The 15,020-nt window shown below is 36.0% G+C and overlaps 1 protein-coding gene across 3 annotated transcripts in view; it reads right to left on the bottom strand.

Annotated features, from left to right (window-relative positions):
* The window catches only part of LOC141906853 (uncharacterized), a 30,204-nt gene extending 17,188 nt beyond the window's left edge, over positions 1-13,016 (bottom strand). For all 3 annotated transcript variants that reach the window (XR_012619428.1, XM_074796294.1, XM_074796296.1), the window contains exons 1-34: positions 12,860-13,016; positions 12,033-12,142; positions 11,521-11,805; positions 10,677-11,009; positions 9,563-9,898; positions 8,879-9,148; positions 8,092-8,190; positions 7,958-8,002; positions 7,451-7,543; positions 7,292-7,369; positions 7,177-7,212; positions 6,098-6,172; positions 5,976-6,017; positions 5,107-5,148; positions 4,895-4,969; positions 4,541-4,588; positions 4,239-4,268; positions 4,108-4,158; positions 3,960-4,022; positions 3,573-3,656; positions 3,228-3,275; positions 3,102-3,140; positions 2,875-2,892; positions 2,743-2,790; positions 2,600-2,653; positions 2,445-2,492; positions 2,156-2,224; positions 1,587-1,616; positions 1,299-1,337; positions 992-1,147; positions 785-820; positions 691-708; positions 519-566; positions 40-117 (exon numbers count right to left, since the gene is read on the bottom strand). Coding sequence is in view for 2 of the 3 variants with exons in the window: in XM_074796294.1 (XP_074652395.1) it covers positions 40-117; positions 519-566; positions 691-708; positions 785-820; positions 992-1,147; positions 1,299-1,337; positions 1,587-1,616; positions 2,156-2,224; positions 2,445-2,492; positions 2,600-2,653; positions 2,743-2,790; positions 2,875-2,892; positions 3,102-3,140; positions 3,228-3,275; positions 3,573-3,656; positions 3,960-4,022; positions 4,108-4,158; positions 4,239-4,268; positions 4,541-4,588; positions 4,895-4,969; positions 5,107-5,148; positions 5,976-6,017; positions 6,098-6,172; positions 7,177-7,212; positions 7,292-7,369; positions 7,451-7,543; positions 7,958-8,002; positions 8,092-8,190; positions 8,879-9,148; positions 9,563-9,898; positions 10,677-11,009; positions 11,521-11,805; positions 12,033-12,120 (2,902 nt within the window). In the remaining variant the exon portion in view is untranslated. The remainder of the gene's footprint in view (positions 1-39; positions 118-518; positions 567-690; positions 709-784; positions 821-991; positions 1,148-1,298; positions 1,338-1,586; positions 1,617-2,155; positions 2,225-2,444; positions 2,493-2,599; positions 2,654-2,742; positions 2,791-2,874; positions 2,893-3,101; positions 3,141-3,227; positions 3,276-3,572; positions 3,657-3,959; positions 4,023-4,107; positions 4,159-4,238; positions 4,269-4,540; positions 4,589-4,894; positions 4,970-5,106; positions 5,149-5,975; positions 6,018-6,097; positions 6,173-7,176; positions 7,213-7,291; positions 7,370-7,450; positions 7,544-7,957; positions 8,003-8,091; positions 8,191-8,878; positions 9,149-9,562; positions 9,899-10,676; positions 11,010-11,520; positions 11,806-12,032; positions 12,143-12,859) is intronic.
* Positions 13,017-15,020: the final 2,004 nt, after the last annotated feature.

Below are 15,020 nucleotides of genomic sequence, written 5' to 3'. Positions count from 1 at the left end.
ATTTCAATTCAAACATACAGTTTCACTGTAGTCACTTACCAGTGCTGAGTTGTGCCGGTATATTCAGTTTTAGAGGCAATATTTCTTCAGGTGTCTTCATTCTATTATAACTACCGACTGTAATAAACATTGATCATAAACATCAATAAAATTTAAAACATTACTAAATTCCATTATTCAACGTCAGCCCATCTGATATGTTTAAGAGCCCTTCGAAAAATATCCATAACGAATTTCAATGAAAAATGGCAAACCATTCGGAAGCTACAGGTCTCGGAATTCAGGGCAAAAATGAACTTTTTGGGCTCAAAAAAGGTCACAGCGTTCCGCATATAGGACAAGCTGTATAAACACTAAAACAGTTCTATTGGTCTACTCATGGACGTATAAACTAGACTAATTTATACGCCCATGGTCTACTGGTTAGCTTGCTTTCTATGTACGACACCCGGATCTAGGGTAACCGATATCAAAACAATCCATTCAAGCATCATCACACTTTGTAATGTGTACGGTACCTTTCCTGTCTTCAAACTCTTTATCGGCTAATTCACGTAGTTTAGAATCTATCAATATAGAAAATCACTGCAACTTATAAACAGGTAAATATGACGAATTACAACATGAAATCAGAGGCAAGCGCGCAGTCTACTGTACTGAGAATATTAACAAATATCAATCAGAACTCACTTATCTCTTCTGGACTCACTGAAATATAAATAGATAGAAAATCAAACAGATTATTTACGATGAAAACTGGTTTGTGATTGAACTATTTACAAACCTCCATATCCTACAACTTTATTATCCATCAGAGTTTCTGAAATATATCAGAGAACTAAACATGCAACATGTGCATTCATTTACATGAACATGTAACATGCGCATTCATTCACATGTAACATGTAGCATGTTATATGTGTATTCATTCACACATAATATGTGACATGTTAAGTGCATGTATAATTTGAGATATAAAATCGATATTTACTTTCATTCATATCAGTGATAGATTTAAACGCCTGACAAACTGAACTGTGAATTATTCTGTTCAATTCCTCCTCATTTTTTCTCTCTTCATTTTCCTCTTGTTTCAGTTTCTCTGCGAGTTCTTCCTGAAATCTTTCAGCTCGTCCAGCGTACAATTCTAAAAGTGATTCGTCAAGATAAATTACCAGGAAAATGACATCAGAACAGAAATTGAGTTCTCAGAAAACAAATTGAGCTCAGGTTGAATCTTGGAAAATGATCGAATAAACCCTGCTGATTCTGATGCAATCTATATGAAGACCTCTTACCTTTGATAGATTTAAAAACTGCGATTTTCAATTTCATTTCTAAAAAAAGAACATAATTCACAATGAGGTTAGATCAAACACAGCATAACACTTCTATTCTAAACCTCTTTTAAATATCTGATAAAAATTCGATCCAACAAGTTTCTGACATATCAGAAAATCAAGAGAAATATAAACGAAAAATGACTAAAAATTCTCTTTTAAGTTTTTATGCTGATATTTGTTTTTAAAGGGTCTGCTTTCGACCCTAGACGTCAATAATCATAGTTTGTTACTAGCAGTTCTTACCTAAAACATCTCGGCTTATTAGATAGATACCTGAAAATATAGTTGAACAATGAAATTAAACAAAATAACAAAACAATTTCCAAAAATGCAACATTTTTACAAAAATCCACCCTCAGTTATCCTGCTGATGAAATGGTCTGAATATTGTGAGAGCCACCCTTTCTTGGATAGCGTGACAACCAAAAAGCTAACGATTAAGTTTGTTCCTGCATAACATTCTTGTTTGAAATAAACAACTAAATTATCAGATCAAAAACTAATTTCCTGTAATGGAACATTTGACAGAAGTCCACCCGAAGCCATTCTTTAGGGAAGAAGTTACATAGATATTGTCAGAGCCAACTAGGACATCCTTCACTATGATGCTATGATACATTTTGAACCGACAATTTAACCGAGTAACTACGCAACTGATTTTAATGATGAAGAATATTTATATCAATACAAAATGTGACCGAATAGTTTCATACAATTACAATTACAATTAGTTTATTGCTCCACAAAATTTCCATTTGCACAGAGCACAAAAAACAGGTTCATACATACAAACAAAGAAAGTTTACACTTACTTTTATCTAGTTCAGTAGAATGTTTGTTCTCTTCTAATTTCTGCAAACTTGACCCCAATAAAACTGATTCTACAAATGAATACATGAATAGAATAACATAAATATTGATCAGATCAGTTCAAACTAGAATTTTATCCAAATACATCTGGATTTCATAAAAGCTTGAATTTCCCATAAAGCGGATGAATTCATGTCTAATGTCTGGTTTTATTCATACCTCAGAAATCTAAAACGATTTGTCATGAAGTGCAAAAAATAATAAAAGGATATTTGATATTTTAAGTCTTACCGCAATCATCTTTGTACACAAAACGGGTCCGGTCGGCCAGTCCTATATCTGTAATTGTATTTACATATATGTCAGAAGTTTGATTAACAGGATTTACTGACAACAACTGAATAAATCACCATAGATTATGATAATTAGTTTATTGTATAACAAACCTATCTTTGTTTTATCAGTTACTTTCTGGTTTTCTATTTGTGTGACGAGTATTTCTGTAATTAGACAAAATATGTTTAATATGTAATCAGTTTACAGTTGTAACCCCCCCCCTGATAGATTCCTAGATTAACTGAACACTCACCATTCTGTTGTTTAACTTCTGTTTGAAGTGTTTCCTTAACAAACTTTTCTATAAAAAGATACAGCGATATTTCAGTTATAATTGAACAGCCTCAGCACCAGTTTAAACATCATAGTGAATATTATAACTTACCAGCAATTTCATCAGTAGCTGAAATATAAGTAAAAGTTTTTACCGCAGAACTTACAAATTCTTCAGAGACCTGACATGTACATGTACAGATCGCGAACACAAACGTAAGTATATAGAGAACTGACATGTACATGTACAGAGAACTGACATGTACAACATGTACAGTAGATTATAGAGCACATGTATTTATAAACTCAGTTGAGGATAAAATGAGAATTAAAACCTACGTTTAATGTTGAATATTCCTTGTTCACATAATTCAGCATCTACAGTAAAAATAAACACAATCAATTATTCAATGATTCCACAACAAACTCCACAGTATTTTTACTGAAATGATTTATGGAACCTACCGGACATTTTAGCAAAAAAATCAACGATAGATTCAACTGGTGAAGCAACTGAAAGTATATAGATTCATAATAACCGTTTACTGTGGATTTGAAACCTACGAAAAAAACCTACGCTCAGTGTGATTCACGCAGAGCAGTTTCTCTTTTGGTCCTCGTTTTATTTTGAAAATCGATAAATACAGATAAATCCTGAATATTGGTGACACAGTAAATCACTACTTTTTTCCAAAAAGTAAGCCATTTTCGCCAGTAAGTTCTTTAAACACTCTTAAGACTCGTGGTAACCCGTGTAGTCAACTACATGTGAAAATTGAACTCAGAGATAGAATTCATAGTTTTACTGACCATCTCTGATGAACTCTTTCTCTTTGTCTGTCAGGGGTCTTTTCTCTTCATTAGATTGCGTAATAAAACTAACATGAATTACATCTGAAACACGGAAAAAATAGATTTGAAATTAGTTTAATTTAAATTCTGTATCATATTGTATCATTACCCTTTGTATCACATCTTATTTCTTAAATAACAATTGTAAATTTGATAATTTTGTTGTAACTTGAGTATTTCTGAAGCTCTAGTCTGATATGTTTAAAATGAAATTTTAAACTGGTCGCTTTTATCAGGTTTATTCATTATTGCCAAAAGGCTGCCATGCGGCCATGTTGAATAGAATTCGTTACATTTCTATCAGCAAAGTTGAATATTTCATTTGAACAGTGAATAATAAAGTACCTTCATCTCTATTGTAAACTGCATCAGCGCCATCTATTGACCTCTTCTTGTTCAGTAATGTATCTGTAATACATTTACAAAATGAGTTGACAGTAGAATAATAATCAATAAACTCATAAATCAATAACTGAATTCAATCAAATCTTACCGATCTCATTTGATAGTTTCGTTTTTAAATTCTTTATTCTAAAGTATTTTCCTGTCAACAGATAATTATAAACACATTTGAATCCATGATTCGAGTTGAAGAGGAAATACTGAGTCATTTCGTAAACTTACTTAGGATTTCTTTCACCAAATCTAACACACCTGAAAATACATAGACATTGATCAAACTCTACTTAAACTTAAACACATGTGCATGTAAACAAACCATATGCGCAGTTAAAACTCACATGCACATGTTCACATGTAAGTATCATTCACATGTACATGCATGCATTACTCATGAATGTAAAACAAATAATAACATGAACATGTGCATATAACTCACATGTGCATGTCAACTGAATTCATATGTGCATATTCACATAAAGCACATGTGATGTACATAGCTTTAACTATAGGTAACAATTACTTACTTTCATCATGTGATAACTGTTGGAACAGGAATTCTCTGATAGCTATTGCTGAAATGAAATATAGAAAGCATTGTTTTCAATAATAAAAAAAACCTGTGCATCAAACAGTTTGAATTACTGTTGGGTGAAGATAGGAGGCCCGGGGAAGTGTTATATTCCGGTACAGTATTGTATGCAGGACCCGGTTTTATAGACTGGTATTATCTTTAACCCGGGGGCTAACTTAATTGAAAATTAATTAAACTAACCCCGGGTTTAAAGTTAATACCAGTCTATTAACCCGGCCCCGGGTTGCAATAAACCAATCAGCCGGTTTGGCTCTTACCCTGGCAACTGAGTCATCACTCCTCTTACCTTGTTTATCCTTATCTCTCGTTATCATCCAATCATTCTCAGTTCCGTAAACATCGACAATTATTCTAACAATTTCTAGAAAGAAAAATTGACAATGAATTAATTGTTTAAATGAATTCATCGACGTTACGAACAAGTAGTTGATTTATAACTGAATTATCTGAGTTTATATTGTTTTATTGAAATGAAATTACAATAAATATCAAATATACCTGGACTGAATGTTTCAATGACCTCAAAGTCTCCAGTTTTAACTGTTAAACAAAACAACACAAATATTAGCTACAAATATACATGAAAAAACGACATCCAAAAATGTTTCTCGTGTATAGTTGATTTTCAATGGGAATCCTCAATTGCCGCATCTTACGTGGCGGATCCAGGATTTGAGGGAGGGTTAAATTAGTGGGTATCCTCCCGCGGGAAACGTTTTAAAATTAGATGCGTGGTGACGCGTTCTAGGCACGATCAGACTATACGTCTGACCCGGAACCAGTCCAGTCATTCAACCAAACACATCAATGAACGATCGATGAAACACCATGAACTGGAGGACTGCCGAAAAAAGCGCCGGTTAACGACGACAACAACGCTTAGGCCGACACATTATCAGGGATTTTCACATGCTTTTTCTTCTTTCTCACGAAAAGGTCAGACTCTAAAAATAGCAAGGAATTGCCTCCTTGCACCTGGTGGATCCTCACGTGCTACAAGTGAAGTCCAGGATTTAGTACGTGAATATGGAATAGTTTCCGAAAAATCTAAAAGTTTCTTGGTCCAAATTATTTGGTTTATTTCATTGCGTAAACGAGTGTCCATTGTATCCAGTGAGTTAATATAGGAGGCCATTATTACAAATGTGCTTCAAAGATAGAAATAATTGTCGGTTAATTGCATTCTACCAAAAACATACAATAAAATAGTCAAAAATTACGTTGTTAACCATAAACTTAAATTGATAATTACGGTTTTGATAATGAAGCAAAATCAGTTGTATATCATTCAGATGATTAGTGGATGAGCTCTAAAACTATGAACTGTATTCATGAAAGAAATAAAGGGTTAATAATTCTATAAATACCCGACTGCGGTTGGTCACGTGTTTTCACCCAATACTCATGATCTACAAAGAGAAAACAACACCTAAAATTATCAAACCGATATCTGAGAATATGTGCAGTAAATCATGTGAGAGAATCTTACCTTTTTCATACCAGGTTTCACTTGTCCAAAGCAACAATTCAATCACATCTTCAGGTCTCGGACGCAAACACGTGACTGTAAATTAGAAAACAGAAATACTGTTTGTTTACATGATGCACGTTCACCTTACAAATCAACCCAATAAAGAAACAGTGTGATTTGGATATTGTTGGAGCCACCCACTAAAGATAGTCATGGATACTAATGCTATGAGATAATTGAACCAATGATACTGCGTAACTTTCTCGAGTTTAAACCGGTACTATTTCGGAATCACGGATTTACGGAATTTCTACTAGTTTGCAATAAATAGTAACTGGGACAAGGCACCGGACGCAAGTTTTCATTACCGATACCCGGTGGGCATATGTGATAATTTATTACTATCGTCACCCAACAACGTAACGATACTTCCCAACGAGAAAAATGGAGAACCTACGTCGACAAGTAATCTTAACCTATCAACGTTGATTTGTGACCCCGCAGTGACTTGTATCGAGACTGTACCCAAGACACTGCATCTACGAGTAATTCATTCGCTACTGATTAGCCATTATATAATTTGATTAATGCTGCATTGTGCAATAGATATAAAAATGACGGTTTATTTAGACCGCACTGATTCAGATCTGAAAGTGATCGATGTCAGACGAAAATAAATAAACGTTATGCATATTCTGGCTTTAGATTTTTAATGCGTCTCGTACACCTAAATTCTGGTCTGAATAATGCGCGTATTGTGTCTAGAAAATTGATTGAAAGTTGAATGATGCTAAACATTATAAAATGGATTTGTGAAGAGAACGATGTTACATAGTAGCTTCTCCTGGAGGCTAAGAAAACCTATGGCGGCGGTTTCTATCAAAATGATTTTTAATGAACCGGTGAATGTTTGGTCGTAGCAACATTTCATGTTTGCAGCCATCTGAAACTACGACCCAACCCGCGCTGAATCCCAGAAATGATAACATTCTGTTCTACTAAGTTCCAAACATTCTTGAATTCGTGAATATCCAATGACGATAACAGTTAATTTTGCAGGATTAATCATCAATGTTTTCAATGTTAATAAAACTTACAGTAATTACATGTACACGGCTCCCTTCTCAACACCACTGCAAATAGAAAATAATACAACCGTTTATTCTACAGTTACTGACTATTAATCTTTATCAGTTTATATATAGAACTCACAGCAGCAACAATGACACAGTTCATCTGAGGAATCATCCTCATTATCAGGTTCATCGGCAGCAGGTAATTTGCAAGTCACTAAAAACAAACAAACAAATTATTCTAATTTGCGATAATCCTTTCTACGATTCTACGATGGTATTTTTCTATGACACTTACAGCAACAACAAACACATAGTTCATCGTCCGACGAGTCCTCGGTGCGACAATTACAAATCATTAGTTCACGGCTTATACTATTGAAATTCAGTGCTGAAAACAAAAACAAAAACAATACAATCATTTTTTGAATCATCATCTTTTGTCAAACGCAAGCACACAAAATTGTGTTGTTTCTTTAAGCCCATGTATGCAATTTTAAGCATAATCTAGAAGTGTGACTGATTTCAGACCTCATGAACTCTCAGTTATCTGCCACTGCAAAGACCGGTTTTGTCAGGGGAAAACAGTTTTAGTTTTGAAGCCGAACTAACAACTTAAGACCAGATTAATAGTTTACGAACACTTTTTGAATGATACTGCGCAACTAGGGTCCCGAGATTAAAAATGTGGACAGATAATTGAGGATCAACTGTATCTGGTTATCTTAGGGCTCTAGAATACATTCGGCCTTATGCACTATTTTCAATTTCTAGCATTCTTTATTTGAATTATTACATAACTTACAATTTCCACATCTACACAGTTCATCATCAGGTTTTCTGCACCGCACTGTCAATGAGAAATAACACAGTATTCTGATTCTGCAGTTTGTTTATCATAGTTTTTCAGATTAAATGATGGTTTTATGTAAAACTTACAGCAACCACAAAGACACAGTATAAACAGTATTATCAGAATCAGTAATATCAGTATACTGATTACAGCAAACACTATTCCCCCAGTCCCTTCTTCTGGAACTGAAATTTAAACAAATCAGTGATGCGATTGAATAGAATTATATAAAGCTAGAAATAGTTCCATTGTAACTATTGATAAAAACAACAGCAATTGAATTGAATAATTAAATAGGTCAAGCAAAAAGTAACTGCTTCTTAACTTTCAAAGCTCAAATTGTCTCTAAATGAAGTAAATAAGTTGTTTTTGAAATGGGAGAAAATTAATTGTTCCTTGATTGGGTCAAGCAGCCTCAAGATAGAAAGTTAAAGATGCTAAATCATAACGAAATATTTGAATGTGATATATTCACAAAAAATACATTCAGTTCGGACGACACAGAGAATTACGTCATCGCGCACGGATTTCCCATAAGACTCATCCGCTGTACTGACTAATCTAATTGAGTTACAGGTTAGGTAAAATACTGGTGGCTGATTCGAATACGAATTGTGACGACTCAAATGAATGACGACTTACACCTAGTAAAATGAGACCCAATGATAGAGACAACTCCAGTACGACTTAGTAAATTGAGACTATGAAATATATTAATAGGTTATTTTGTGACAATTTATCAAAATAACGACTTTCATAAGTAAATTGTTTGATTGTGTAGAAATGATTTCGAGTTAAGAGATGATGGACTCGAGTTTTATCATGTTTCAATGGAATTAAATCATTTTACCCAGTTGTGACCCGGAATCTTACCTGGTTCATCAGTTGGACCGGCGTGATGATAACCAGTGACATTAATGTCCCTTTCATTAATACCGTCAGCCAAACACTGCCCTCTATAGTCAGTTGTGGTACTATTTACGATAGGTATCGTTATATTCCACTGATAGTTTGATAGTTTTTGAACGACAGCTGGAGGGTCACATGTAACTTGTTGAGTCAATGGGTAACTATTTACTGTTACAATATACGCTGCATTTGTTTTATTTTTACTGGATTTCTTGCAAACTGGTGCAGCAAAATCTGATTGAAAAACAAACAAAACATTAGTAAAAGTTATATCTGACCTAGCACAGTTCTTAAGCCCTGTCATAGTAGACCCATCTTCTCTCAGTAGGGATTCGAACCTGATGACATCGTGAGACTCTGCCACGTTCCTCCCTCGGCAGGGATTCGAACCTGATGACATCGTGAGACTCTGCCATGTTCCTCCCTCGGCAGGGATTCGAACCTGATGACATTGTGAGACTCTTCCACGTTCCTCCCTCGGCAGGGATTCGAACCTGATGACATCGCGAGACTCTGTCATGTTCCTGCTTAGCATGGTTACATTGTGACATGCTATATGTGTGGATAGGTCTGCACTACCACTGGGGTCTGTATTGTTGCAGGGAAAATTATTTATTTCTCGAATTCGAAAAAGAAACTGTTACTTACAATGAACAATGATTTGATTAAATTGCTGAGGTTCTGGAAACGTAAGGTTCTCCTTTACAGCGCATCGAAATGACGTTCCATTGTGCAGTTTGAAATCAGCATTGAACTTGTACGTCGTGTCAAAACCTTTTAAACCCATTTTGCGAGGTACTTTACGAGGTTGTGGATCAGGAATTGGCTCCCATTGTTCAGAACCTCTTCTCTTCTGTTGGTATATCACTGTAGGATCGGGCCTTCCTATCACTGTTCTACAAGTATATTCTACAACTTCTCCTTCAGTTCTAATGTCAGGTTCTCCGGTGAAAGTATCTGGTGTTTCAATTTCATCGGGAAAATCTGAAAGATAAAGATGCAAATACATTTTTGGATGATATCATGTTTGTCCACTTCAATTTCACTGATCGGTGCAAAATCGAAGAAACGTCCGTCCATAAAACATGGTAAAATATTACTTGCGGAATGTGTGTTTATCAAGGGCGTCGAAATTTGAATCGACGGAAATGTAACGGTGTAACTCCCGACATAATTATATTGTAATATAGTTTATTTGTTTTTGCAACAATACATATCAACGATAGGTGGCGTATCTATCGCACTCATGAAAAGAATCCTTTGTTCTGGTGAGTTGCGCGTGATCCTATTGTCCCGGTTCAAGAAGCTTTGTCCCATATTACAAACTAAAAATCCCTGATATAGCCATAAGAATACCCGAAGACGACAATTGTTAGAGAAAAAAAACTTTTTATGTCAACATTTTTACCAATTTCGCTGCAATTTTTCCATGTGGGCTCAAAATCTTAAGCCTAATCATAGAAGGTGAAATCGTTTTCTAGTAGGTTCGATTTCAAAAGCAAATACATGCACAATCATATTCTAGTCCTTTTAATGTTATTATTAACAATTCGCTTCGGTACTCGAAATACCTTCTTGGGACCAAATATTAAAACGAAAGAATTTGAAAACATTTCATAAGCATTATCACCAGTCGTTATGAAATAGTAACTCTTAAATCTCCAACTATGGGCAGTTACCAATAGAATAAACGATGTAACATGCATTATTGTCACTCTGATATCGTATGAAAATTCTCTTATGAAAATATTATACAACTTACACGTAACGTTCATTGGAGTTTGATGTAGTATTTGTTCTTGAAGTGTTAGTTTCGGCAACTCTATCCCATTATACTTCCATAACCGACATTGAATCAATAATGCGTACAGCATTAAATTAAACCGCATCTGATTCCTGTTGATAACTCCATCTTTCACCGGAGTATTTACGCCTTGATCGGGGATCTCATCAATATCCGTTGAACCTTCAGCAAATCCATCAGCATACCATTTTACTTTGATGTTTGGATTACCGATCTTACTAGTGGCTTTACAAGTACAAGCCAGTGATTGGAATTCATGCAGTTTACACGGGTTTTCATTTATCTTTATACCTACAATACAAATTATATACAAAAAAATACCAAGTGCACAGGAAACTTTTCTTCTATTTTTCCCAGCATTATTTGATAAGTGCTGAATGAAAGGATATGCGGACTTGTTTCCACAGAGAATAAGAGCGTTGGAATTTGGCACAAAAATACATGTATTGTCAGACAACCGACAACGAACAGTAAATGTATGAAGGCTACTGGTTTAGTAATTGTCATCCGAGTCAGTAGCAGAGATCTGTCAATCAGTTCAGAAAAGACGATAAGTTCTTGTAGAGTCAACGTTTGAATTTGTCTGAAGATGACAATGAATTTAACGCCGAAACGAAGATCAAACATATATTCAATTACGTCACGATCTATTCGCCATTTTCTGAACTGATTGTGGGAAATTATAATCATGGCTTATTTTCAGCCTATCCCAGCAATATTGAAATTAGGTTCAGTTGCAGAGGAGAAATAAATTATCACGTGACAAGCCGATTCTTAGAGTTCAAATTGTCACCATACTCACTGATCACATCTGATTCATAGATGTGACTTCCCTTTATTCCTGCCGAGTTAGTGGCCACACATTTATAGATGTTTCCAGCGTCAAGTACAATATCCCAAACTGGTGCTGATGCTGTAGGTAATGCAGTCCAGGTCCCTCCATGATACACTTGTAGCTGGAATTCTACACCAGTCGCTGTAGAGCTGCTCTGTTTACAGGTAATACTAACAGTTTTACCTTCCTGCGACAGTAATATATTTGTACCCGGTAATACATTGACACTGTTCAGTACAACTCCATCAGGTGCTGAAATATCGAATATACAATATACGTAATATTCTTGTACCCGGTAATACATTCACACTGTCCAGTACAACTCCATCAGGTGCTGAAATATCAAATACACAATATACGTAATATTCTTGTACCCGGTAATACATTCACACTGTCCAATACAACTCCATCAGGTGCTGAAATACCAGTCTATAAAAACGGACGCTGCAGTTTAAAAGTAGTTCATCATTTTAACTCACCAGTATTTCTCTTATTTCGTATCGATGCAGCTTCTGAATTGAACGAGATTTCCAGCAGTAGAATTAACAAACGGATCCAGTTGTTCATCTTCAAGGCGTTAACGTGTCACCTTGAAATATATGTTTGGATACTTGGTATCATTGGAATCTAATGTTATGTAGAGTAAACTGCGCGCTCTTCTCACACGTCTCATGTATGTGTTTATATAGAAACGCTTTAATCGACTTTAAATTTGCGACCGATAAAAAACTATGTATAATATGATAATAACCCAAATAACAAGACAAAAATAAATACTTTCGATTTCACTTTTTCACAAAAGTTGTTATTTTATCTACAGTATATTCTCTTTCCACTATAAAATCTTACGCTTACTTCAATTTGCTACTAAACTCTATTTCTTGTCAGATCCCTCGTTTTTTTTTCAAATCAGATATTTCTAGCTCCATCCTCTAATAGTTTAATGAAAGGCCCAGGTTTGATATGACATAAGTTTATCAATATACTGATTCATTCCTATCTAAAGGTCAGCAAATTGTACCAGTTTTACTATTCTTATCTTTTTCCTTCTTTATCATCACCCAAACAACACAAGTCACCTTATTGAATATGATTGGCGCTGTGTAAAGTAGTAATGGTAGTAGGCTGCAGTCACCCCTATCCCGTCACCTTCCTCCCCTCGACAGGGATTCGACACAAGTTTCAATCCCTGCCGGTGGGAGATAGTTTAACATATACGAATGCACATTTGTAAAATCGTACTTTCACTTTCAAATGTTACTTAAGATTTTAAATATATAAGTATCTTCGCAGATGTTTTACTTACCGTTTCCCTCCAGTTTAATCTCTTACTCACTAGAATACGTTTCAATTATTGCCATTATAAAAACACGTAGATTTCTGCCTATTTTGTACGTTACAACTTGCTACGTGCATTGGTTAATATCACAGGTAGTCGGGAATGAACTTCCCTGGTTATCATTAGGAGTATACGAACGAATTAGATAGTGTCGTTTACGAATTCAATCGCGTCGTTGAAAAAAAAATTGACGCAATCTTGTGAAAGACCTAAATAGGTAAAGGAGATAAGCGTAGTCAATGACTGACTCATTGTCCCATCTACACCTTCACCCAGTCCTGGTAGTGGTTCACCCAGTCCTGGCAGTGGTTCACCTAGTCCTGGTAGTGGTTCACCCAGTCCTGGCAGCGGTTCACCCAGTCCTGGTAGTAGTTCACCCAGTCCTGGCAGTGGTTCACCCAGTCCTGGTAGTGGTTCACCCAGTCCTGGCAGCGGTTCACCCAGTCCTTGCAGCGGTTCACCCAGTCCTGGTAGTGGTTCACCCAGTCCTGGTAGTGGTTCCTCCAGTCCTGGTAGTGGTTCATCCAGTCCTGGTAGTGGTTCACCCAGTCCTGGCAGTGGTTCATCCAGTCCTGGCAGCGGTTCATCCAGTCCTAGCAGTGGTTCACCTAGTCCTGGCAGTGGTTCATCCAGTCCTGGCAGTGGTTCATCCAGTCCTGATAGTGGTTCACCCAGTCCTGGCAGTGGTTCACCTAGTCCTGGCAGTGGTTCATCCAGTCCTGGCAGTGGTTCACCCAGTCCTAGCAGCGGTTCATCTAGACCTGGTAGTGGTTCACCCACCAGTCCTGGCAGTATAGTTGTTTCCACAGTGACCCCCGATCCTAGTGTAAAGAAGGTTTTGGTGAAATCTGAGATTGAGGAATATCATCTTACTAATACACAATACTGATTATCGATAAAAAGCGACATATATAAAAAGACGACCGTACAACGCGTCATCATGCGCGCGCGTCACGTGTTTTTTATTCTAAAAAGAAAAAAACGACCGTAAACAATCTGATGCGGGTTTCGAACTTTATTATTATCATTCTATTTGGGCTTTCGGGAGTGACGTGGGCGGCTTCGCGATTTGATGAGAAACAAGGTATCGACTTTGAAGGGTCTTACATGTTCCACGTGGTTCTCTGTTCCATTCAAGATACAAACAGGTCTAGTCAAACCTGTCTCCAAGAAGTTCATTTGGCAATAGAGTTTTGAAGTTCACTGTCCCAGCAATATGGAATGTTTTACCGTCCAGTATTCCGGAATCCTCGTCCTGTCGATACTTCTAAATGAAATCTTAAAACACATCTATTTTAGGAAAGCTTTCACCATCGTGTAATGTATCTTGTTTGACCGAAGTAGTAAAAGAGGAAAAAAGAAAAGAAATCATCAAGAAAAGAATAAGACTGACGGATTTTATACCATATTTTATATATCTTTTTAGGGGAATCAGGAATTGATCATTTTCTGGGGGCATCTAGAGTAAATCAAGAACAAAATGAATGACAAAGACTTTCTACTATATTTGTTACATTCCTTATCCATGTTGTGAAAATATTTTCTTGGCAAAAGAGATAAGGGGAGGCGGTTTCGGCCTTACTTGGATCCGCCCCTGAAGATGATTGACAAGTCAATTTGGCACTTAAAACTCCTCATAAGAGTCTACGAACTATAGGCCATTGGAAGCTGAATATCATAAAATATATACTGCCCTGTAAACTGAAGCATTCTCCATGTGGATTTTGCTAAAAGTGGAATTTGAATGATTGTTGAAGTGGATTGATGTTTCTTAGTCTAATCTACAAATGCCGTGTATATCAAAAACTTAAAACTTAGGCTAGTGAATCATACCTAACTGTTTCTCCTAGTCGACCCGAACATTTTTGTGAACTAGAATAAGATATGTAGTCAGTTCATTACTAAAACTGTCGGGTCTGTTATTTTTAGAAAGAAATAATGTATGCATGCAGCTGATTCAACTTTTGAGCTCAGCAGATTATGAAAAATAATCAATCGTTTCTAGCCTTATGTTTTGCATATGTATAATCAGTAGTCGTTTGCTCAATGGCGCCCTCTAACGCCTATTGCGAGTATATTGAACAGTAGCGTAAGAATAAAGTTCAACATCATCTTTCACGGGTTCATC

Source organism: Tubulanus polymorphus, chromosome 6 (genome assembly GCF_964204645.1).
Source record: "Tubulanus polymorphus chromosome 6, tnTubPoly1.2, whole genome shotgun sequence".
NCBI lineage: Eukaryota > Metazoa > Nemertea > Palaeonemertea > Tubulaniformes > Tubulanidae > Tubulanus > Tubulanus polymorphus.
Note: the sequence above shows the minus strand (reverse complement) of the source record. Positions and strands in the feature narration are given on the sequence as shown.